The sequence below is a fragment of the Corythoichthys intestinalis genome, chromosome 3 (genome assembly GCF_030265065.1).
Source record: "Corythoichthys intestinalis isolate RoL2023-P3 chromosome 3, ASM3026506v1, whole genome shotgun sequence".
NCBI lineage: Eukaryota > Metazoa > Chordata > Actinopteri > Syngnathiformes > Syngnathidae > Corythoichthys > Corythoichthys intestinalis.
The window spans coordinates 24,594,146-24,621,265 of record NC_080397.1 but is presented as its reverse complement, the minus strand read 5'-3'; the positions used below and the strand labels follow the sequence as shown (position 1 = coordinate 24,621,265).

General features: G+C 39.4%; 1 protein-coding gene across 9 annotated transcripts in view; it reads right to left on the bottom strand.

Moving 5' to 3' along the window:
- Positions 1 to 14,765: 14,765 nt before the first annotated feature.
- The window catches only part of letm2 (leucine zipper-EF-hand containing transmembrane protein 2), a 49,767-nt gene continuing 37,412 nt past the window's right edge, over positions 14,766 to 27,120 (bottom strand). For 8 of the 9 annotated variants that reach the window (XM_057830995.1, XM_057830996.1, XM_057830997.1 and 5 more), the window contains 4 exons: positions 26,998 to 27,117; positions 26,795 to 26,887; positions 22,359 to 22,430; positions 14,766 to 15,685 (listed from right to left, as the gene is read on the bottom strand). In XM_057830995.1, the coding sequence (XP_057686978.1) occupies positions 15,629 to 15,685; positions 22,359 to 22,430; positions 26,795 to 26,887; positions 26,998 to 27,117 (342 nt within the window). In that variant the 3' untranslated portion in view covers positions 14,766 to 15,628. The remainder of the gene's footprint in view (positions 15,686 to 22,358; positions 22,431 to 26,794; positions 26,888 to 26,997; positions 27,118 to 27,120) is intronic. The other variant, XM_057831000.1, reaches the window with a different exon arrangement.

The following is a 27,120-nucleotide window of genomic DNA, read 5'->3' as shown; positions in this document are numbered from 1 at the left end:
AGAAGCTTGATTGTTTTTCATCGAAAACATGTCTAATATTGACAACAATTGTCCTGCTTTGTCAGTGTTACAAACCATTGAATACTGTTTAGCATTCTCAGTGCAAAATAACGGCCCTACAATATAGAAAAGGAGCTAATACTGCTTGCAGCAAAAATAAAATCTGTCCCTCTGTCCAATGACATTGTCGCTCTTGTACCATTAATTTCTGGGTTTTTTTCGGTTAGATTTTTGGCATGTTGTCCTCATAAGTTAATTTTACTAATAAATTTGAATATAATATTATTTATGGATTTTTAAAAATCTTATTTTTCAGTATGAAATGGTCAAAAAATGTACCTTGAGTGTATTTTTACAGTTTGGATGTGACTTTCTTTTTTCATTCAGGCAAATTGATGCACTTTAACATTGATGCACTTTAATTTTTTTCTGTTACAAACAAAACCATTTCAATAAATTTATACTTTATTGTAAATTGATCGATATTACTGCTCTTGCGCAACCCACCGGCCATCTTGAATTGCACACTAGACACTCCTGTAGTGCAAAATACATCACGTTGTCTTCTGGATTTCAAACGCAAAAATATAAAAATGACGAAATACACTTTTGTTGAGTAGGTCATATGGATTTTTAGTTGAATATCATAAGATAGTCTTGCAACATTTACTTGATGCCCCGACGCAAAATGGCCGACAAGTGCTGACTCCCGCCTCGTTGGATCGCAGCATGAAGCCTACATCCTGCCCTTTATAAGTGTGATCTATTGACTGTGAGTTGGTGGCCAAGAGACACGAAACAACGATGTTAATTAATAAATCCGTCATCATGTGTTCGTTCGAAGAAAAAACACACAAGTGTTAAATAGTGCTTCATCTTCGGATTGCCTGACAAAACAATGGCATCTTCGCTCGAAGAGCAACTTGCCCGAGTCAGAGAAAACGATGAAGGACAGCCACAACAAGAGGGTGCCATTTTCTCGGCCCCAGTTTCTGCCCAATGCCAAGGTTTGAATTCCTATCTCAAAAATCTATTATAAGATCAATACAATGACAACGAATAAAATGTCAACCAAACTGTAGCACTGTTTACATGTCCAAACAGGATAAAACATTAAAAATAATATTTTCCCTGTCATTTTTGCATTTTACAAGGCACAGAGATTTTTTTATATTGTTTTCAAATTTCATTCAAAAATTCCAGTTTTTAGGGAAATGTGAAATGCTGTTTGGCAAGGATAAAGCCCGTTATTTTTTGTGATCTCATGCTACCTTCGTGTGCTGCCGCAATTATGGTAAATATCACGTGTCGTGCGAAAATTGCATGTAAACGCCCCCTCAAAACGTATTTTCTATATACCCTACCCACGTGACGTCACAACTCCGCCCTCCTGACTGGTGCCGCCCAATTGTCCGTCAACACATCGTGTTTGCCTGTTACGGCTACGTACATTCCTCCTATTTACGCCGTGTTTTTCTGCTCGTTAACATTAATAATCAAAATGGTGAAGGCGTGTGTGGCGGTCGGTTGCAATAATAGAGAAGATAGACGGAGAGACTTGAAGTTCTACCGGATTCCGAGAGACCCGGAGAGGAGAGAGCGAGATGGGCTGCTGCAATTCGACGAGAAAACTGGGCTCCAAACGATTACCACAGATTATGTAGCAGTCATTTTATATCTGGTAAGATGCATTTAATATATATTTAGAGGGTTTTGGGCTGACAACCACAATTGAGATCATTGCTAGGCTAATCGCCGACAACATACACGTATGTATGTAGTGAGAGTGCTATCGCTAAACCATATAAACATTAAAAGCCCTAGCTCCATTGACAAATGACATGAAACACATTAGACTTGACAGTGGATATTAGCAAGAACAAAAGATTTTGAATTGAAAATTTCGTAACTGACCTTTCCAAGCACGAGATAGATTCCTGCCGAATTTTCGTGGACGAGGACCTGTTTCACCCAACCAGCAACGAAGTATTTATAAGCCTCCAAGCTCTTAAAGTTTTTCAAACTTTCGTGAGAATAGGCTGATTTTGTGTGGACAAGATAGTTGTACATATCAGGGTAGCTAGCAGATGTCAGGCAAATACGGCGGAGACAGCGGGTCGAAAAACATCGATTTAGGCATCAAATATGGATCTGGAGAATGGATAAACTGAAGCTTTTCCACATAACGCCTTTTATGCAACGCATCAAGTGAGTTTACGGCATCCGAAAGCACCGGGTCTTCCATGAAATGCATTATAAGTTGCTCGATCAATTGAGACCATTGACAATACAGACACAAAATGATGGACAAGGGGCGGAACAATACAGCGATCACGTGATTTTGTGACGTCGGTGGGTAGGGTCTATATACAACTGTTGAGTTGCTGGAATTAGCCGCAGGTGCGATGATGGGAACGCCCACACCGCCGGCTCTGTAATCGAAAACAAAATCTAACCAGCAGCAGAATGTGACACCAGTCAAATTGGATTGGACGTCTATCGTCGTCAATAGCAGAGAAACATCACTCAATGCCAGCTTTCCCAGTTCAAATTATTTTAACGTCTATCGCTGTCAGTGGCAGTGAACGTGTTAAGGGCTACAAGCAACAAAATAATCCAGAGGTATAACAATTAGGGATGTCTCAGATCCGATCACGTTATCGGAAATCGGGTCCGATCATGTCATTTTTAGAAGATTGGAACCGGGTGAAAAGATTGGGTTTTTATGATTTGTTTTTATTATTGAAAAGCAACAAAATAAGTTCAAGGATATCATTAAAAAAAAGAAAAACAGGATGTTCTTTTACTACGCAACATGTTAAGATCAGAATCTGATCGAGAGATTCTATTTTTTAAGTTTTTTTTTTTTTTAATAGCGACAAAGCAACAAAATAATCAAGAAGGACAAGTATACTGCCAAAAGAAACAAAAAAAGGTTCTGTATGTGTTATAATAACTTATGAAATAAATGAATAAATTGCCAAAGTATCGTTCTCTGTATCGGCAAATACTCAAAAATGAGGTGATTCGCACTCGGGTGGAAAAATATATGATTGGGACAACTCTAGTAATAAACACATGTATCCAATAGAAGTGCTAACAAATGAACTGTTTGAGAGGTTAAGTTTACAGGGTACACTGTGATGGTCATCTGTATTTCTTAAGAATTTTACTCTCGTGCAATGTAAGTAATTGATTTGTTTAACTTGTGTCCAGTAGATAGCCAGCTGCCGATCGAGTGTCGGGGAGCGCCGCTGCACACCGAAGAAGAAGAGGAGAAGCCCCAATTCCCTGTCATAAAAGAGGAAGAAGAGGAGGTCGACGTCAGCATGTTGTCCCTCAACATCATCGTGAAGAACGAAGACGATGAAGACAAAGCCCCTGAGCGGTCCCAGCTTCATCGGAGGGGTGTGAGCGAAGGAAGCGCGGAAGAACCCGCGAGGAGTGGCGCAGACTGCAAAGATGGCGACAAACAAACACGACAAGAGCATTTATTTGACTTGCTCGCTTTGTGGGAAACTCTTTTCTTGCAAATACAGCGTCAAGGAACACATGAGGACGCACACGGGAGAAAAAACCCTTCGGGTGCTCTGTTTGTACTAAATCATTTGCATGCAAGTCAAATATGGTGAGACACTTGAGAGGGCACACGGGAGAAAAAAACAACTTTCAAGTGCTCTGTTTGCGGCGACACGTTCTCACAGAAAAGCTCTTTGATTGTTTACATGGCGACGCACACGGATGAGAGACGATTCCCTAGCTCCGTTTGCAGAAAAGGGTTTGCAAAAATGAAAAACCTAAGCATGCACATGAGGACGCACACAGGGGAAAAACCTTATTCTTGCTCCATTTTCGGTGAGACATTTGCCAAAAAGATCTCGCTGATCGCGCCCAAGGCGACGCACACGGGAGTGAAGCCTTTCGCTTGCTCAGTTTGTGGCGAAAGCTATTCCTATAGACCCTACTCACCTACGTCACAAAATGGGCGTGTCGCTGTTTCCGGCCGCCGTATTGTACCTCTTTTTCAGACCTATTCTCATTGTTTTCTATTAGTCGAGCAAGTTATAGAGCAATTCATGGAAGCCCCGGTGTTATCTGACGCTGTAAACTCATTGGATCCGTTGCATAAAAGGCGTTACGTGGAAAAGCTTCAGTTTATCCATTCGCCAGATCCGTATTTGATGCCTAAATCGATGTTTTTCGACCCGCTGGCTTCGCCTGTCATCTGATATCCTGATATTTACAACTATCTTGTCCACACAAAATCAGCCTATTCTCACGAAAGTTTGAAAAACTTTAAGCGCTTGGAGGCTTATAAATGCTACGTTGCTGGTTGGGTGAAACAGGTCCTCGTACACGAAAATTCGGCAGGAATCTTGTGCTCGGAAGGTGAGTTACGAAATTTTCAATTCAAAATCTTTTGTTCTTGCTAACATCCACTGTCAAGTCTAATGTATTTCATGTCATTTGTCAATGGAGCTAGGGCTTTTAATGTTTATATGGTTTAGCGATAGCACTCACTACATACATACGTGTATGTTGTCGGCGATTAGACTAGCAATGATCTTAATTGTGGTTGTCAGCCCCAAACCCTCTAAATATATATTAAATGCATCTTACCAGATATAAAATGACTACTACATAATCTGTGGTAGTCGTTTGGAGCCCAGTTTTCTCGTCGAATTGCCGCAGTCAATCGCGGTCTCCTCTTCGGGTCTCTCGGAATACGGTAAAAATTCAAGTCTCTCCGTCTATCTTCTCTGTTTTTGCAACCGACCGCCACACACGACTTCACCATTTTGATTATTAATGTTAACGAGCAGAAAAACACGCCATAATAGGAGGAATTTACGAAGCGCTAATGCATTAACATGACTAGTATCCGGACAACATGACACGGGGGCGTGGCTGTGACGTCACGTGAGTAGGGTCTATAGACCCTACTCACCTACGTCACAAAATGGGCGTGTCGCTGTTTCCGGCCGCCATATTGTACCTCTTTTTCAGACCTATTCTCATTGTTTTCAATTAGTCGAGCAAGTTATAGAGCAATTCATGGAAGCCCCGGTGTTATCTGACGCTGTAAACTCATTGGATCCGTTGCATAAAAGGCGTTACGTGGAAAAGCTTCAGTTTATCCATTCGCCAGATCCGTATTTGATGCCTAAATCGATGTTTTTCGACCCGCTGGCTTCGCCTGACATCTGATATCCTGATATTTACAACTATCTTGTCCACACAAAATCAGCCTATTCTCACGAAAGTTTGAAAAACTTTAAGAGCTTGGAGGCTTATAAATGCTACGTTGCTGGTTGGGTGAAACAGGTCCTCGTACACGAAAATTCGGCAGGAATCTTGTGCTCGAAAGGTGAGTTACGAAATTTTCAATTCAAAATCTTTTGTTCTTGCTAACATCCACTGTCAAGTCTAATGTATTTCATGTCATTTGTCAATGGAGCTAGGGCTTTTAATGTTTATATGGTTTAGCGATAGCACTCTGACTACATACATACGTGTATGTTGTCGGCGATTAGCCTAGCAATGATCTTAATTGTGGTTGTCAGCCCAAAACCCTCTAAATATATATTAAATGCATCTTACCAGATATAAAATGACTACTACATAATCTGCGGTAGTCATTTGGAGCCCAGTTTTCTCGTCGAATTGCAGCAGTCAATGTCGGTCTCCTCTTCGGGTCTCTCGGAATACGGTAAAAATTCAAGTCTCTCCGTCTATCTTCTCTGTTTTTGCAACTGACCGCCACACACGACTTCGCCGTTTTGATTATTAATGTTAACGAGCAGAAAAACACGCCATAATAGGAGGAATTTACGAAGCGCTAATGCATTAACATGACTAGTATCCGGACATCATGGCGCGGGGGCGTGGCTGTGACGTCACGTGAGTAGGGTCTATAAGCGCAGCTTGAATATACACACCCGAACACACACGGGGGAAAGTGTTTACTTGCTCGATTTGCGGTGAACGGTTTTCCTACAAAAAGAGTTTGAAAGCGCATCTGCGGAAACACACGGGGGAAAAACCTTTCACATGCTCGGTTTGCAATGAGAGTTTTACGTACAGTATAAGCAGACTTTAAATGCACATGTCAAAAGACACAGCAGCGAAAAACCCTACGGTTGCTCAGTTTGCGGGGAAAGTTTTTCTTATAGGCCGACTTTCAACGCACTCATGAGAATACACACAGGAGAAAAGCCTTTCACTTGCGTGGTTTGCGGCAAGAGCCTTTCTTATAGGCACAGTTTGAGTGAACACATGTTAACGCACGAGGTAAAGCGCTTTAGTTGCTCAGTTTGCGGTCAACAATTTGCTCACAAGTCCTCTTTGAGTGCTCACTCAGCAGCACACACGGGAGAAAAAACGTTCTCGTGCTCCCTTTGTGGCGAAAACTTCTCTCAAAAACAATACATGTTAAAACACATAAAAAGACACAAGGGAGAAAAACGTTGCACTTACTCACTTTGCGGTAAAAGTTTTGCCTCCAAGCAACATTTGAAAGTACACATGTGGACACACAGAGGAGTAAAACCCTTCAGCTGCTCCCATTGTGACGAAAGCTTTACACAAAAACAATATTTGGTCCGACACGTGAGGAAGCACACTGGAGAACAGCCTTTTATTTGCTCGGTTTGTGGAAAAAGTGTAACCACCAAGCACAGTTTGATACACCATATGCAGGGACACGCTGAAGAAAAATCCTTCAGTTGCGCCGTTTGCGTTAAAAAATTCACCTGCAAGAGAAACTTGAACATCCACATGTGAACGCACACCAGAGAGAAACCCTTCAACTGCTCAGATTGTGGTAAAAATTTTACTTTCAAGCAAAACTTGAATGCACACATGCTGACACACAAAAAAAGAATAAAACAATTATCCGCTGGTTTTGTGTGAAAACTGGGTTGGGGCAGCCATTTTGAGTTTTTTTTAAAAAGTTTTTAAAATATTGCATTTATCGGTGAACTTAACATACTATAGTTATTGTTTGAAATAGTCGCATCATGTTAGAAAAGGGAAGTAATGAAGTACAAGTACTCAGTTAACAGAATTTGTAAGTATCTACTTGACTTGAGTATTTCTGATTGTTTCTTTACTTTTACTCCAAGCGTTTGTTATATCCTGTCTTTTTACTTGTTTACTTTCTCTCATTATTATTCAGAATGTGACTGCATTTTGTACTGAACTGTTTCCCTATTGATTCATGTATCTTTGGCTTTCTCAATAAATGACTCAGTTGTGTTTCATTACTGTCCTTTTTTTGCAATCAAAACGTTTCTGACCTTTCAGGTCCGTCTAACTCCCTCAGTTTGGTTTGACTTCTAGTGTGAAGCAATTTGAGCTTTTATTTTACATGTAGTTTTGCACTGCTACTTGTATCTTTTGGCAATGGCGGTTCCTGGAAGGGTCGGGTTTGCTAGGGGTGTGAACACCTGGATGAATACTGAAAATACTTAAACCCTAACCCTAAAACAACAGGCCTGGCTAATGATACAGTATAATTTAGCTTTAGCAGTATGTGATCTCAATTCTATGTAAATAACTGCTTGCAATTCCGCTAAGTATACGTGTTTATGCAATTAAAAAGTTTTTTTCATGAAAACAAACCTCTGTCTTTTTCATGTTTATGCTCCTCTTTTTTCTAAAATGTGACCGACACCCGGAGGGCTTTGTCTTTTAATGACGACGCTCAGTTGCAGATGGATTGCATGAACATAACACCTTTATATTGCTCTCTGGTCTGCGGGCTGAGTGAGATTAGAGACTGTGGTGAAATTACTGCATCACAGGAAATAATGAAACGGGCAGATGGCGCATTAGAAAAATTATTTCATTATTATTTAAAGACTTATTACTACAGTGGCACCTCGACGTACGATCGCTTCGACACACGATCTTTTCGACATCCAACGTAAAATTTGACTCGCCATTTGTTTCTACATCCAATAAAATGCTCGAAATATGACAATTTATGACAGCGTTGCAATTTCATTGTTTTCCCGCTAGACGGACGCACGGCGGATTTACTTGTAAGAGAAATCAACTTGGGTTCCAAGAACGTGAAAGCAGGTCGTGAAAAATAGAAAAAAAGGTGAGGCTTACCATTGAAATGAAGACGGAATGATGGAAAAATATGAGCGTGGGGTGCACGTCCATGAACTGCTTGACAATACCCCTCCGACCTCCGTTCGCCAGTCTTTATAAATTGAGGTGACAATTATTTTTGTGGTACCATCGCCAAAGAAATCGCCAGCTTCGTCAGGTTTTTATTCATTTATTTCAGAACTTGTGCTACACAAAAGCCAACTGCCAGCAACAACAGGACGTTAAAACAGAAAGTAATACCTCAACTGCACTCTATCACTCTGCCGTCACCCCCGCGGTGCGTTCAGGTATACCACGCAAAATACAACCGCCACATTAGCACCCGATTTGTTACATTATTACAGGCATAATTATGATTATTACTATTATTACATTATCATTCTGATTTTTATTCATAATGTATTTGTTCTGCTCTTTGTAATTGCTATTTGCAATAGTAACAGCAGTATTTATTATGAATTTAGTGAAGGTTTTTGGGCTGTGGAACGAATTAATGGAATTATAATGTATTCATATAGGAAAATCCTGCTCGATATACAACCATTTCAACTTACAAACAAGGTCTTGGAACGAATTAACTTTGTATGTGGAGGTACCATTGTATATGTATTTTTTCTTTTGTTTTATTGTCTTGTATAAGTTTTTGAATACTGATATCATCAAATATTATTTGAACACTTTTTTTCTTGACGCCCTTTTAGATGCTGCGACCCCCCATTACACGCTAGCATTTGCCTAGCTCGCCTGATGGACCGCTCGGGTCCGTAGCCGAAACACAGGGAAACCTCTGAGGAGCGCTGGTGACTGCGATGGTGTCAATCAAGGCTTAAAAAGCTCTGAAAAGGAGATCAACCATTTGAGACCAGACACCTGATGACCATATTCTACCTGCTCAGCTTGTGGTAAACGTTTTACCAAGGCATACAGGAAGAGACACATGAGAACACGAGAAACAACATTTCTGTGTCTGGTTTGAGAGGACACATTTGCGAAAACTGTCTATTTGATCATAGACAAGGTTACACACACGATAGATGATCCGTTCACCTGGTCGGGTTTGTGGCAAGGTTTATTAATAGGTAGTATTAATTGTTTATACAAAAGGGTATTTGAGGCGACACATGAGAACGCACACTGGGGAAAAAACCTTTCAGTTGCTCCCTTTGCGGTGAAAAATTTGCCCAGGAGGATCCACGGACCACCCAGGTTAAAGAAGAAGAGGAGGTTGATGTGAGCGACTTGCCCCTGACCGTCATCGTTGTCAAGGTCGAAGACAACAACGATCCATTAGAAAGGGCTTTTTGTTGCTCAGTTTGCGGTCAAGGGTTCATTAAAAAGTTTAACAGGAATCGACACATGCGGACAGCACACTGAGGAGAAAAGACCTTTGGTTGCTCAATTTGCTCCAAAACATTCACGTAACAGATTAATATGACCGAGCACCTGAGAACACACATGGTTGAAAAACCTTTCACTTGCTCCGTTTGTGGCAAAAGCTTTTCTATTAAGACTTACTTAAACAAGCACATGAGAACGCATACCGGAGAAAAACCTTTCAGATGCTCTGTTTGCGAGAAAAGCTTTTCGAATAAGTCTGATTTGAACAGACACACGAGATCGCGTGCAGGAGTCAAACCGTTTAGTTGTTCCATTTGTGGCGATGCGTTTACTGTTAGGGCCTCTTTGGTTGCACACACATTGGCACACACTGGACAGAAACATTTCACTTGCTCCGTTTGTGATAAAAGCTTTTCCATTCACACTTATTTGAAAAAACACATGAGAACACACACAGGAGGAAAACCCTTTAGTTGCTCCGATTGTGATAAAAGCTTTGCGAATAAATCTGATTTGAACCGACACTTGAGAACACACTCGGGAGAAAAACCGTTTGCCTGCTCAGTTTGTCGTAAAAGCTTTTGTTATAAGTACAGTTTGACTGCACATATGCTGACACATAACAGGCAATTAAATATTTTGCTACCTAGTTGTGCTAAAAAAAAACAATGGAGAGTTAGGGGCCATTTTCTGACATCTGAGGACTTTGACGTTATTCTGAAATGAATAAATTATACGAAAGTCAGGGGTCTTTCTTTCTTTTTACTGATAGTTCATTTGTGATGCCAAGTGATGAGTAAACTAATTGTGTATTTAAATAGGGTTGTCCCAAATCACATATTTTTACACCCGAGTTTGAGTCCCGAGTCACCTGATCTGCCGATACAGAGTACCGACCTGATACTTCAGCAATTTATTACATAGCTTATTACAAAACAGTTTTTCTTTTGCCTATTGCAATCTAAATATGTTGTGTAGTACAAAACCAATTTGCTGACGGTATCCCTGTATGTCATTACTTCGTAGCCCTTTTAAAAAATCTTTAAAACCCGATCTTTTTCACCCGATTCCGATCCTTTGAAAATGTTGCGTAGTACAAAACACATTTGGATTATTTGTTTTGACAGTATCTTTGTACATCTTATTCTGTTGATTTGTAGCCCTTAAAAATATCTTTAAAGCGTTTCTTTCACCCGATTCCAATCTTTTTCATATGACCTGGTCTAGCCCAATTTCAGATCACGTGATCGGACATCACGAGTACTTAGTGTAAAGCAGTTTGAGGGCCTTAAAGGTGGAAAGGCACTTGCTATACAAGTATAACTTCATTACCATTAATTTAAATGGATATGATTTTGCTTTGTAAGATATAGTAAATATAATGAATTAGTAATTAAATTGAATTGAAATTAGTGGGGACCGGAGGTTGATCCATTAATCTTGATGTATATTGACCTGCTTGATCTGTGTCTATTTTCATGTTGGAGATTATGGTGGTACTGGGTGAGAGACTGTTGTACACCATGGATTCTGAAAATTTACTCCTTGGTTCTACAGGTACCACAATATTATAGCTGTCACGTTGGAAACTGTAAATGATTTCATGTGCTTGAGCGAAGGTCACCAACTGGCCATTGAATTTGCATATTAACAAGTCAGGTTGTACTTTTTTCTGTGGGCATGTGGTGTCCTTTTGTTTCAATTTTCTGTACTACAACATTTAAAGTCGGTGGTACTTTAGCACTTCGATGCATTAAAGGTAAGTCCTTAGAGATGAGTCCAAGTGGGAAAGGAATGCTGTGCATTCTAGTAAATAGCTGAAACATGAGTTAAAATAGTCAAGAAATTGAGTCAGTTGCTATATTGTTACAGAAAGCAGTAGCTACTCTGTAGAATGAGTCATTTTAACTGAGAACAGCAGGACATCAACTGGAAAAGTAACTTTGAGCGAAATCAAATAATTTAAACACCCCCCACCCCCCATGAAGCAGAGCCGCCGCACCAAATGATGCTCAGAGCGTTGGACCCTTTAGTGGTTATATTTAATAACTACCGCAGTTTCTGTTTTTTTTTTTCTCTCTGTCTCTTTTGAAGAAGCCACCATGCCATGCTAGTACTCAGCAATAAAGTAAACAAGTAAAGCAAATAAATCATTTAACTTTCCTCGAGTGATCTAGCACATCGATATCACATGTAAGTTGCCTGACTGTAGGTACAATGAAATTGGACAGGCAATAAGTAATTTCATGACTGTTTTTATTTTCACAAATATGCCGTTAATATACATTACTTGAAATATGGGGTTTTCCATGATACCTTTTTTAATTTCTTTTAAAGTAGCTGTGCAGGGTGATTCAAAAAGAATGTGCCAAAACCAGTGTGGTATATATATAAAACAAACAAACAAAACAAAACAAAAAACAACTAGCTGGATATAAGTATTGAATATAACTTCAAAGTTTTTATTTCATGCTTTAAAACATCAAGCTAATATGACTTTTAATTTATTAATTATTTGTTAAAGACCTTTAATTCTTATTCAATTATTAACTAATAATTCAGTCTATTTCAATGACTTTAAAATGAATAAATGAGTCATGATTTTTTTTTGCACATTCTTTTTGACTCACCCTGTATTATAATTCTGATTTAAGTTCATTGCCACTTCAGTAAAGCATACTAGTCCCTATTAGCCTTTCTTTGCAATGCTAATAGTGCTTTCTGTATGCACAGTTACAACAGCTTTTCCCTACATGTAATATCAGGGTGGGGTGTGGGGCACCGTCTGACTTTTCGGTTTAGGACATCCAAATGGGTTGCAGCGGCCCTGCCATGAAGGATTTGCAACATAGGTTAAGGAAGGAATTGAATTATTCTTCTAAAGCAGGGATTGGGGAACTCGTTTTTCTAATGGATCAAATTTCACTCCTTAGAGGTCAACATAAAATATATGAAAAAAATAAAGACTTCATTTGTAATATAATATTTAGCATTGTATAATCATGAATTTGTGGTTGCAATGCTTTTAGAGCTACACAAGAAATGGGTCCCATGTTATAAAAATATAGTTTATCTTGTTATTCGCCTGACATGCATGCATGTCAAAATGACTAGGATCTGGTTTAAACTTGAAATGTAAACCGTTAGTAGATTTTAGTACATACGTAGTTGATTATTAAATTACAAAAATGAGCTGATGTGTTTTAGATATAAACTCATTCGCTGCAATTGACCGGTATTGATGCGCAATCTGTTTGAATTGGGAGGGTTGAAAGTTATTGATCAATTGTCAAAAACGGCAACAGGTGTCCATTTTATTTAGAACTGGGACTCTCAGCTGGAAATGGATTGGATGTCTATTGCCGTCAATGACAGCCAACGAGTTACAGTGGGGCAAATAAGTATTTAGTCAACCACTAATTATGCAAGTTCTCCCACTTGAAAATATTAGAGAGGCCTGTAATTGTCTACATGGGTAAACCTCAACCATGAGACAGAATGTAGAAAAAAAAGAAAAAAAGAAAATCACATTGTTTGATTTTTAAATAATTTATTTGCAAATCATGGTGGAAAATAAGTATTTGGTCAATACCAAAAGTTCATCTCAATACTTTGTTATGTACCCTGTGTTGGCAATAATGGAGGCCAAACTTTTTCTGTAACTCTTCACAAGCTTTTCACACACTATTGCTGGTATTTTGGCCCATTCCTCCATGCAGATCTCCTCTAGAGCAGTGATGTTTTGGGGCTGTCGTTGGGCAACACGGACTTTCAACTCCCACCACAGATTTTCTATGGGGTTGAGATCTGGAGACTGGCTAGGTCACTCCAGGACTTTGAAATGCTTCTTACGAAGCCACTCCTTTGTTGCCCTGGCTGTTTGGTATCATTGTCATGCTGAAAGACCCAGCCACGTCTCATCTTCAATGCCCTTGCTGATGGCAGGGGATTTTCACTCAAAATCTCTCGATACATTGCCCCATTCATTCTTTTCTTTACACAGAAAAACAGCCCCAAAGCATCATGTTTCCACCCCCATGCTTCACAGTGGGTATGGTGTTCTTCGGATGCAATTTAGTATTCTTTCCCCTCCAGAAACGAGAACCTGTTTCTACCAAAAAGTTCTATTTTGGTTTCATCTGACCATAACACATTCTCCCAGTCCTCTTCTGGATCATCCAAATGCTCTCTAGCAAACCGCAGACGGGCCTGGACGTGTACTGGCTTCAGCTGGGGGACACGTCTGGCAGTGCAGGATTTGAGTCCCTGGCAGCGCATTGTGTTACTGATAGTAGCCTTTGTTACTGGGGTCCCAGCTCTCTGTAGGTCACAGGTGTCAAACCGATTCCAGAAAGGGCCAAGTGGGTGCAGGTTTGCTTTCCAACCAATGAAGAGGACACCCTTTCACCAATCAGATCTTTTACATGCGTAATCAGTTAAACTTTGTCAGGTGCTGCTTGTTTCAGCAGGAAGTTGATTGGTTAAACTCTCTTCACGGAGACCAATTGGTTGGAACAAAATCCAGCACCCACTTGGCCCTTTCTGGAATCGGTTTGACACCTGTGCTGTAGGTCATTCACTAGGTCCCCCCGTGTGGTTCTGGGATTTCTGCTCACCATTCTTGTTATCATTTTGACGCCACGGGGTGCGATCTTGCATGGAGCCCTTAGATCGAGGGAAATTATTAGTGGTCTTGTATGTCTTCCCTTTTCTAATAATTGCTCCCACAGTTGATTTCTTTACACCAAGCGTTTTACCTATTGCAGATTCAGTCTTCCCAGCCTGGTGCAGGTCTACAATTTTGTCTCTGGTGTCCTTCGACAGCTCTTTGGTCTTGGCCATAGTGGAGTTTGGAGGGTGACTGACTGAAGTTGTGGACAGGTGTCTATTATACCGATAATGAGTTAAAACAGGTGCCATTACCGTAACAGAGGTAACGAGTGGAGCCTCGTTAGACCTCGTTAGAAGAAGTTAAACCACTTTGACAGCCAGAAATCTTACTTGTTTGTAGGTGACCAAATACTTATTTTCCACTCTAATTTGGAAATAAATTCTTTAAAAATCAAACAATGTGATTTTCAGTTTTTTTTTTTTTTTTTTTCAAATTCTGTCTCTCATGGTTGAGGTTTACCCATGTTGACAATTACAGGCCTCTCTAATCTTTTCAAGTAGGAGAACTTTGGTGGTTGACTAAATACTTATTTGCCCCACTGTATGTCCACAGGAACATTTGTCAACCACAAAACATTTATCTTCATTTCATACAAAGTTAATCAACAATGAAAGGTTTGCAAGGGCAACTAAAATCAACCAAAACTGTATGATTAATTTATTACAGTACACAAGATGGTCAACTTTGCATTACAATATTTTTTTATGAGAGCGCAAGACATTGGGACAGGTAGGTGGATCAGTCATACGGTTACACATTAAAAAAATAATGCATTTATGTAAATTGGTAGCTTAAATCTCTCTCAAATAGAATTTCTTTATAGATAGCATCAAGTATGTTCTCTTCAGCTTCATGAAACCCAAGCGTTACAGTGTTAAAATAGATTGAAGCATATTCTAATAAAATAAGGCATTTTATACTGCCTCAGTCTTGTCTGCGTGAAAGGAGTAAACTCTCTCTAACTGCATCAGTCTTTAAATAATAACTGCAAAATACCCCAACACAACCTTGTCAAGTTTATGGACAAAATACCAGAAGTGGACGGCTTCTGTGTTCATCACATGGGGGCAAATGGTTGGCAAAGAAATTTTTCACACTATGAGCTTGAATCGTTTCATGAGTTTGCATAGCAAACTGTACAAAGCCGCTGCAATAATCGATGACACAAATGACGATATGCACAATATATACACATATACAGGAGGAGTCCATGTGAAAAAGGGAGTCCTTGCGGTGGCAGAGGCCTTGCTGCGCAATGTGAGGTTTGAATTGTGTTTCTAGAACAAATTGAGTCCAATTTCAAGAAGGAGAGTTTCATGGAGTGCACAAGGTGGAATCCACAGCACCATCACTTCTTCTACAGTTATTAAGCGATGCCGCCTAAATAGCAGCTAGAGTGATGTAAACAAATTGTTAATTGAGCGCAGCGTTCTTGTTAATGACTGGGGGCTTCCTTCATTCACCTCTCCTTTTGAGTCCAGATGCTTGCACACAAATTTACACACCGTTGGCACTCATCTTGCTCTTCTGGGACACTTCTGTTGCTGCTTTAGCCTGCCAGAGCAAGAAAAAGATAAGCAATTGTACCAGTTGTATGTTTGCCTTGCTATTAATATTGATGGATTTTCATTAAACATTGACTGATATAGAAGCAAGTCGGCAGCTCCTTTCTTGTTGTGTTCCTTGTTCAAGCATAGTTTGTAAGTAAGCATAGCTGGACTGACCAACGGGCGCACCGAGCACTTCCTGATGGGCTGACATACATTTTTGGGCCGGTGACGCTATTTAATTTTTAATTATTAATTTTTTTTTTTTTTAAAAGCTTCTCGGCCGTGGTACGTGGCCCATTCGTTGGTCCAATTTTTGTCAGTCCAATGAAATATCCACTCACTCTGCCTACCGGACAATTGAGACGGAAATGGTTGCTCAAAAAATATTATGGATGGAAAACAACACAAAAGAAAGCGAGGTGCAGAGACATGGCTGAAAAGCCTACAGGTTAATGTTGCAAAATTTGGAAGAATAACTGATATGTTTATTCAGACAAAACCCTGTACAGGGTCAGCAGAAGTGGGAATGTCGACAGGCGCTGTCACTGAAGTGGCGGCAGCGCCATGCTTCACGTGCGTGCATGTGTGTGGACACACAACACACACCCAAGAAAGAGAGTGATACACACAAAGAGAACTTAATGATGTCAGGTAGACCAGACTAATTTAGTGTTGTTTTAGTTTTCTATAAAGTTCGTTTGCATGTGCTACAGTCGATAGCTATTATTTCCACAATGTTCAAAATCTATAACTGTATATATTTGGAGTTTGAATTTGAATATATGAGTTGAAATGAGTTTGAATTTCCCCACAGTGGGACTGATAATGGTTTGTGGCATTTTCTCTCTCTCTCTCTCTCTCTCTCTCTCTCTCTCTCTCTCTCTCCCTCTGATGACAAAGGAGTGGAGGAGTCAGAAGGAGAACAGGCAGGTTATGATTATTTCTAAAAACATATTAGTGCTGACAAGGCAATTAAAACTATACGATTTGTATTTAATTAATCAAATTAATCTCATTTTAATGGCTAATCAATTGAATACAGTAAGAAGAGAATATTTGAAATCTAATTTATTATTGCACTATGACCATAGTTGCTAATTTTTTTTCCACCATCCCGTATTTTGTACACAATTTTTCAACAATCTTTTTAACTGATACGACATCCAGTAAATATTGTACAAAAAACAACTTACAAGCGACGCTATGCTAGCACCACCCCCGCTCTGTTTTCTTTTAGTTTTATGGGAAAAAACAATGTTTCATAAGGGCTAACTTGGGCCAAGGATGAAAGGTATGTGATACATGAAGCTAGAGTTGCTTTAGTTACAAGTTTTCTTGTTTTGTTTTTTTAAACAAAAAGTACAAATCACCAGGCTCCTACTTATTGTCCCATCAATAGCGTGCTAAACTTACTGCACTAATTATATACACTAGTCCTTCTAAAAAAATTTGCATATTGTGATAAAGTTCATTATTTTCTGTAATGTACTGATAAACATTAGACTTTCATATATTTTAGATTCATTACACGCAACTGAAGTAGTTCAAGTAGTTCCTTTTATTGTTTTAATATTGATGATTTTGGCAAAAAAGTCAAGAAAAAACAAAAATCCCTTTCTCAAAAAATTAGCATATCATGAAAAGGTACTCTAAAGCTACTAACCTAATCTGAATCAACGAATTAACTCAAAACCCCTGCGAAAGATTCCTGAGGCTTTTAAAAACTCCCAGCCTGGTTCATTACTCAAAACCGCAATCATGGGCAAGACTGCCGACCTGACTGCTGCTCAGAAGGCCATCATTGACACCCTCAAGCAAGAGGCTAAGACACAGAAAGAAATTTCTGAGCGAAGGCTGTTCCCAGAGTGCTGTATCAAGGCACCTCAGTGGGAAGTCTGTGGGAAGGAAAAAGTGTGGCAGGAAACGCTGCACAACCAGAAGAGGTGACCGCACCCTGAGAAAGATTGTGGAGAAGTGCCGATTCCAGAACTTGGGGGACCTGCAGAAACAGTGGACTGAGTCTGGAGTAGAAACATCCAGAGCCACCGTGCACAGGCGTGTGCTGGAAATGGGCTACAGGTGCTGCATTCCTCAGGTCAAGTCACTTTTGAACCTGAATCAGCGACAGAAGCGCCTGACCTGGGCTACAGAGAAGCAGCACTGGACTCTTGCTCAGTGGTTCAAAATACTTTTTTCAGATGAAAGCAAAATTTGCATGTCATTCGAAAATCACGGTGCCAGAGTTTGGAGGAAGACTGGTGAGAAGGAAATGCCAAAATGCCTGAAGTCCAGTGTCAAGTACCCACAGTCAGTGATGGTCTGGGGTGCCATGTCAGCTGCTGGTGTTGGACTACTGTGTTTTATCAAGGCCAGGGTCAATGCAGCTAGCTATCAGGAGATTCTGGAGCACTTCATGCTTCCATCTGCTGAAAAGCTCTATGGAGGTGAAGATCTCATTTTTCAGCACAACCTGCCACCTGATCACAGTGCCAACACCACTTGTAAATGGTTTACTGGCCATGGCATTACTGTGCTCAATTGACCTGCCAACTCTCCTGACCTGAACCCCATAGAGAATCTGTGGGATATTGTGAAAAGGAAGTTGAGAGACACCAGACCCAACACTGTGGATGAGCTTAAAGCTTAAGGAAATTGAAGCATCCTGGGCCTCCATAACACCTCAGCAGTGCCACAGGCTGATTGCCTCCATGCCACGCCGCATTGAAGCAGTCATTTCTGAAGAAGGATTCCCGACGTATTGAGTGCATAGCTGATATAATTAATTGAAGGTTGACTTTCTTTGTATTAAAAAACACATTTTTGTATTGATCGGATGAAATATGCTAATTTTTTTAAATAGGGATTTTTGGTTTTTCTTGACTTTTTTGCCATAATCATCAATATTAAAACAATAAAATGCTTGAAGTACTTCAGATCTGTGTAATGAATCTAAAATATATGAAAATCTAATGTTTATCAGTACATTACAGAAAATAATCAACTTTATCACAATATGCTATTTTTTAAAAAAGAAGTAGTATATACAGTGCTGCTCGAAAGTTTGTGAACCCCACAGCGATGGTCAGATTTTTTGTAAAAAAAAACTAAAATAACCTTATTAAATGTTAAGTTATACCCAAATCCACAATACTGACATTCCAAATAATGGACTGAAACAAAAGAAATAGTTATATTGTCATTCTTTATTTAACAAAAGTGGTTGATTTAAGAAAAACTCAGATATCATGTGTGCAAAAGTATGTGAACCCCTTCAGTTAATAGGATATTGCGCCTCCTTTTGCAGAGATTACCTCAACCAAACGGTTTCTGTAGTGACTAATCAGCCTCTCACATCTACTTTGGGGGATTTTTGCCCATTCTTCCTTGCAGAACGCAGTCAGTTGAGAGAGGTTTGATGGGCGTCTGGCATGAACTGCTCGCTTCAGGTCCCGCCACAGCATTTCAATGGGATTTAGGTCAGGACTTTGACTGGGCCAGTCCAGAACACGAATCTTCTTCTTTTTCAGCCATTCCTTGGTTGTATTGCTGGAATGCTTTGGATCATTATCATGTTGCATGATCCACCTTCTGCCAAGCTTTAACTTCAAAACAGATGGCGTCAGGTTATGTTCTAGGATTTGACAATATTCCTCAGAATTCATGATTCCCTGGACTATGTGGAGTTGTCCAGGTCCTGAGGATGAAAAGCAAGCCCAGATCTTGACATTCCCACCTCCATGCTTCACTGTTGGGAGAAGGTTCTTTTGGTGGTATGCAGTGTTGACTTTTCGCCAGACATGGCGGTTTTGGTTGTGACCAAACAGTTCAATTTTGCACCTACATCAGTTGATGAAAACTCTTTTTAATTTAGTCTCGACAACACAACTGTTAAAAAAACAAAAAAAAACTACTGAATTGATTGATTAGGAAATCAGGTTGAAATAATAGAAAATTCCAAAATGTTGAGGGGGTTCACAAACTTTTGAGCAGCACTGTATATCACACACACAAGGTGGGCTGCCAAAAACAGAAATGCCAGAGCCATTTCTTGGTTCAGTCCACCCCTGTAAGTAAGCTCTTAGACACAAATGTTTCGGCCATCTATATGTGAGCTAATGTGATTGGTGTTGTCTATCTATATGATTGACAGTGCTATCAAGTAGAGGGGATGCCCCAGATTGACAGCTACAAATCAGTTTCCTGATCCAGCGGCATTATATGTCAGAGTGGTGATGTCAATCCTGTAGCTAGAAAGCATGAGGGAGCGCGGGTTGCCACCAGTAATATTGTGGCGCTCACGAGGAGGAACAATTTGCACTTATAATTTGTAAGCAGAACAACAATGACAAATAATAGCAGTTTATGAACCCAAAGGTCACCCAAACCCACATTATTTCCCAACCTCTATCCCCGCGAGGCCCTAGCGTGCATAATGATGGCTCGCTGCGCCCGCCTACATCCTCATGACGGACCATGATCCATCCCTGCTCTTGCCCTAAATGGTGTCAGTGTTTTTGCTTCATTGTGTTTCTGTGTATTAGGGCTGGGCGATATGGCCTTAAGTAAGTATCACGATAAATTGGGCAGATTTACCTCGATAACGATAAATGACGATAAATTCGCCCAAGCAGACTGTTATAAAATTTGAATATTTTAATCAATGCATGGAATACAAATTAACCATTTCTCATTAAATTTATTTAACCAGCTTTCAATCTAACAATTGCACATGCAGTCTAAACATTAAGTATTAAAAAAAATCTTGTAAACAATAAGAATTCTAGTGTGAACATTTATAACAGCTTGTATGACTTGGAAAATGTACAACATTATAAAAATCAATATGATGACTGTGCAAACATGTCATTCTAACACAAATGACTTGCAGCTTTAACTGTACACTTCAGACAATTTATTGGTCATGGCTGCTGTGACATAATTGTTCAACACAAGTGTTTACGTCAAGGTTTCAGTTTTTTTTTGTTTTCCCCGAAACATTTTTAATACATGCACCCCCCACACAGACACAACCAGATTAAAGCTGTATTGCTCTGATGCCAATGAAACATTTAAGGTTTTATGATGGCAGAATAAAGCAAACACATACAGAAAAATAGCTGTGGCCATTAAACTGTCATATTATATATAGGCTTCACTGTTGGATTAGGCTACTTTATGTTGAGTGCTTTACCATCATGAACGCTTCACACAGAGATGCCAAATAACACGACATGATGATTTCTACATGAAGTCCGTGCCCAGTCCACTCATTAATTTCAGCCGTTTCGACAAGGTTAGAGCCGCTGTCCGACTCTTTCACGTTCATTTGTAGCCGTTGTTAGCTGCTAGCGTTAGTATGTGGCTTGGCTACCAGAAGAACGCACTGAAAGCATCCTCTCCTAATATCGTGAGAACCAGGGAGGACAGCGGGTGAAAGCCCGTCTGGAACCCGCCAAGAGTTTACTTAATGCCGGGTGAAAGTTTGGCGAAGCTAATTTAGCTAACTTAAGCCCGACTTCATCCCAATTACTTTTAGCGTTAGCATTAGCATTAGCCTACCGGCCTTCTGTTTGATTGGCTGCCTGAAAACCACGTGACTCCATACGTCAGCACACTCTCTGCTTTCTTAAAGGGGAATGAACATAGCCGAACAACACAGCGTCAAAGCGGGATAAAAAGACTATATTTTCTTGTTTTATTAAATTACCGAATTTACCGACATGGTCAAAATTATGTCGGTCATCGTGAAGAATTTCGGTGACGGTAAATTTTCGGTTTACCGCCCTGCTCTACTGTGTATATGTACTTTCGATGTTGGGGCCTTTTTTTTTTTTTTTTTCTAAATTCCTTTTTAAAATTTAAAATTTAAATTTTAAATTCCTCATCTTTGGAAGGGGAGTGAGTCTCTTGTGGGGTGCCACAAGGTTCGATTTAAGGGCCTGTTTTTCCCCTTCGATTATAAAAAAAAAATTCTTTTCATTTTTATGCTAATGATTTGCAGCCATATTTGCCCTTGAGAACCAATGAGCGAACTGCTCTCACTGCATTTCTGATGTGAAGCAGTGGCTGCCACACTTTTTGCAGCTTAACGATAGCAAAACTGAATGTATAATTTTTGGCACGCCATCCATGATGAATGCTCTTACACCCATCTCTGGCGTCTGAGTAATATTTGATAAATGGCTCAACTTTGGAAAACAGATTAGTTCTGATACATTTTCCCCCCGTTTTATTGTATAGTACTTTCCTGCCTTTTATTTATCATGTGAATATTTTTTGTAAGCACTTTGAATACCTTTTAGATTTTGTAAATGACTATATAAATAAATTTGATTGTTGACTTGAAAGGTCAAAGTATTTTTAACACACACACACTTACCGCAACACATACACACGCTGTTTTTCATTTCACACTTTCCAGAGTGCTTTACAAAGCAATCTGGCAGGCAACTCAGCCTGTATTCCCCAATGTAATCTGTGATGTTAAAATTGTCTCGGCCAGGCTGAACCTAGAATGAAGTTCGCTACACTTGTTGTGATGAAAAATAAAGACTATGCTGTTGTAGTTTAAGAGATTTGAATATAAAGGCTGATAGTGCTGGATCATGAAAGAATAGTATACAAGTTGACATGTTTTTTTTTCCTTCAACACATAAGACCACATTCTTCCTGCTCACCTGGAGAACTTCAGCAGCAGTCAGTGGTTTGTTGGGCATGACAGGAGAATTCTTGTTTCTTATCTCCTCAGCCTGCAACACCAAGAGGCAAAGCAGTAGCACTCAATAAAAGTCAGTTATTTATACTTCATATCTTTAATGATAGACCATAAATGATCATAGACTAAAAGACTAATACTGCCTGTGATTTTCTGGCTAAAAATACTTATTTTTAATGCTTACAAATAATGCTTTAACTTTGCAATGAATAAGTATTCCCTTTTTTCAAACAGACAACTCTTTTTTTGTCTTTAACCCTTGAGAGTCGAAGGACGCGCCGGTGCGTCCTCAGCGCACGTCGTCTTTGAAGCACCCTCACGTTTTAATTACGTCACCCACATGCCGTTGGTTGGTCTCGTTTTAAAGTGCGGAAGTTGCGGTTTACTCTCGTTATTATTTGAAGTCAATCGACCAACTAAAACGAGAGATATTGTCATTTAAGTTTTATAGTTTTATTGTCCTCTCAACAAAACATTAAAACGCTGCATGGATCATTTGTTTATGTCTATATTTCCATCATTTCTTGTCCTTTTTCAAAACGGAAGCTCCATGAAAAAAACACAAATCAAACGAACCCTTTCGAAGTCACAGTGGAAGCACAAAATGCCTTTTTTTTTTATAAATATAACTGCCGTGCGAGGTTCCACCGAACGAGAGGGAGGAGTGCTCTGAAGCAGCGAGGTGGCGAGCGACGGCCGTTTGGATCGAGCAGCGACTTTGTGTGACTTTGAGAATTAACGGAAAACTAAATTTAGCACAAGCAATTGTGCTTTTTGATCAACTTGAGGAAGAGGATGGTCCAAATTCGTCATCATCGTCTTCTTCGGAAGAGTCCTCGAGTGAAGATAGTGACGGATTTGAACACGTGGGTGACGCCATCGACGAGCAGAGGTAAGCCAACTCACTTTTTTTTTTTTTAATGCTGAAAAAGTTTCTTTTGAAAGTTTCTTTTGATATTGCAAGACAAAGTTAATTTTGATGCAATATAAGTGTGTGTTTGTGTATATAATAATAAAATGTGCATATCAGATCAAAGTCGTACGTGCACTGTGTGTATGCCAGGCAGGAATTTATAATTTGTGGTGTTCTTCTTTCTATATGAAGATTAGGGATGTAGCACATATTCAGCTATGGTATTCTTTCTATTGTCATACATATAGATTTCCATTATTATTTATTGCTGTATATATTTTATACTTTATTATTTTCATAAATACTGACTTTTTCTTCATGTACATTTATAGTGACAATGAAAGTAAAGTGAAATGAAAATGGAAGGGTGGAAAGAGGACCGACACCCCATGGAAGTGTGGGCTGTCTGATTTAGCCCTGTGTCTAATTCCAGGACGAAACTGCTTTTCGGAGTGGCATGCCTGAAAAAAATTTAACTTGTTTATTGCAAATATTTTTGAAAATACTTTTTTTCCCCAATGTTATATATATATTTTTTCCCCCCACAATCAGTCTTCTCAATTTGTGTATATAAATGTGTGTTCAAGAAGCTTGATTGTGTGTACATAGTTTTCATCAAGTGATGGGCCGCAATACCTAAACTCATAAAGAGATGGCTCCTAAACACTTTTTGTGTTAGATGGTATATATTTTTTCACTGTTCTTCACTGTTTGGTCTGCTGTATATAACCTGTTTTGACTAGAGCATGTATAAAGGCAAAAAACGCCTATGGCTATACCTGTTGTTTATGTTGAATTGTCAAATATAAGACTATTTATTCTAAATTTTTTGGTTGAATGTTCATCCTAACATGTTGAATAAATATTACAAAGTTTCAAAACGGTTCGTTACGCATGTTTGGTTGTCAATTGGACATCAATATTAAAAATTTTGACAAAACGATTTTGGAATTTTTGGTCTTTTTGGGCCCAAAATGATGATTTATAATTGGTCAGTGAAGGAAACAACAGTTTGGACATGAAGTTCAAGGTGTCACAAAAAAAGGAACCAAACCAGGCCATCGTAAACAATTCTTTCTTTGAAATATAAAGGCAACTTCAAAGGCATGCAAAATCAGACAAAATAGGCCCAGACCTTAAGGGGTTAAAAAGGCTGAATATTTTGTTATAACTACATTTTATGTAGTGGATGACATCGCCAAGAATCCTCATACCCACAAAAATTGTATAATTAACAAGAGAGAGGACATGTGGTGACCAGGGGTCGCGTTAACCGAATATTTTCCGTCGTTGACCGTTTTTTACAACGGTGACGGAAAAAAATGAAGTCCATCCGTCATTTTGACAGGTTGCAATTCACACCCCAGACCACAGGGTGGCGAGTGAGTATATTAATTAGCTATTGTCTCTGTTGATGCATGACGTCATTGGCCTTACTCGGAAAAATGTCAAGGCAACTGAGTGTCCGAAGTTTCTTCAAAAAGCCCCAAAACGACGATGGTGTTGATAAAAGAAGTGAAAAAAGAGGGACTGATTATTTCAGGGAAAATATGGAGGGTGCCACCACTGTGTGTACTCTTTTTGCTAAGCTGAGCTCGCATACCACGGTAGCACGTCGGCTATCAACGAACACTTGACGCGCTGTCACCCAGGTGTATTTCGGAAGACAACAGGAACCAACAAGCTAGCGGATTGTAAGTCCATACAACTTTCTAACGATTTAAAAAAAAATTGGAAGTTGCCTTTATGTGCGTCGTATCAACGTGCATTTTTATTTAATAATAATAATAAATAAAAAAAAATTTAAAAAAAAAAAAAATATATATATATATATATATATATATATATATATATAGAAATATATCCTGTATATACATTATATAATAAAAATATATATGGAAACACAGTACTGGCCTGCTTACTGTAATCCATGACTGCACTAATGTTAGTTACTTTATATTATAAAGTATTATTGTATTATTGTGTATATACATATAGTGACTGCATCAAGATATAGTCATTTTAAAAATTCAAGTGACGGGTAAAAATAGATTATGACCGGATTTTTATGACCCTGTCAGTCAAAATGACAGACAACGAAAAAGTCTAGCGCAACCTCTGGTGGGGACAGTACAATAAAATATATAAAAAAATATTCAATTGATCACATTTAGGTAGCAAAGCTTCCAAAATAAACTACTGCAGATCCTCATTTTACGAGCAACTCACCTAAAGGGTTTCACACAATACGAGCATCTTCACGAAAGAAAATGAGTCCCATTATGTGAGTAAATTTTCAATATACAAGCGCCGGGAAAAGACACTCTCTCGCTTTGCGTGGCCGAGTGCCCCGCCATCCCGCCAGGTGGCATGCTAGTGCTTCATTTCGTATTGTCTCCCCGAGAGATTGTTTGGAATTGAAACAAAGCAGAAAAAAAATAAAGAAATAAAGAAACCATGAAAACAATGTGCGTTTTAGCGATCTTTGTAACGAGTATAAGCTTTCAAGTTCTACAATCTCATCAGTGATTGTATATAAATAACATTGTTTTTATATTTTTAATTTCCTTTTCGGATTATTTAGCCTTAAAAAAGGGAGGGGTTATGGAAAGTGTTGCACGCAGTAAATGGACTATTTCTTATGGAATAAAACATTTAAGATTAGATTAAAAACCTTCCTATTCGACAAAGCTTATGGTTAGGCTAGTTGAAGTCGGAGTAGACTCACAGTTTAGTCTAAGCTGCACTAGAAGCTATAATGCTGGGGGCAGTACAGCCGCTGAGTTCTATCTCCTTTTCTTACTCTACCTACCACTTGTCTTACTTTATTTCTATTTTCCAATGTTAATATCTAGTTGTCTAGTCTCTTCATCACTAGTCACCCGGTGTCCCCTTTCCCCCCTCCCCTCTGGGGAGGGGCTATTTTTCAGCTGCAGCCTCCTGACTGTCCGGACCCCTGGCTGGATAGACGTCCTCGCTGCTACCCCCGTCTCATCTGACTAGAGGGACCTCTTCTTGCTCCTTTACTCCACTGTATTTTTACGGACTATAACTTCGCTTGCTAATTCCCATTAGCAGTTCTGGGGTTCCTGTCTATCCGTCCTGGGAGTGGATCTCTCCTGACTGTGGTACTCCCCAAGGTTTCTCATTTTTCTCCCAATTGACTCTGGAGTTTTTGGAGTTTTTCCTTGCCGGCATGGAGGGTCTTAAGGATAGGGGATACCCAGGACTTGAACTGTATCTATTCATCTTTGTTGCTTCATTTCTAATTGTGTATCATATTGCCTCTGTAAAGCCCTTTGAGACTTCTGTTGTGATTGAGGGCTATACAAATAAAATTGAATTGAATTGAAAACACATTAATGATACGAGCACATTCATGTTACGAGCTTGTACAGCCAGTGTTTGTGCAATAACTGGTAACATTTTTCTCAGACCTTGAAGCAGCTAATCTTTTCTGATGTATGTGTTGGGAAGGTACAAACCGGTCGGTCTTTGATGACGAGTGCAGGGTCAGAAAGCACTTCGGAGCTGACCGGGGTCCTGTTTGTGCTGTTATTCTCCACTGGAGTGGTTTTCTGTGAAAATAACACCATGAACGTCCTCTTTCTCTAGCATCTATTTTGTATGCCACTTGCAACAAATAACCCCCATTGCTTTTCAACTACAATGTGTAAATAGCTCGTACCTCAAGTTTGGGCACAGGCGGGATGACCGGGGCCTTAGGCTTGAGGTCAGTCAGGTACATAGCTCTAGAGAGCAGCAGCAGGGATGGAGGAACATTTTCCTTTAGATGTAGGTCCAACCACTG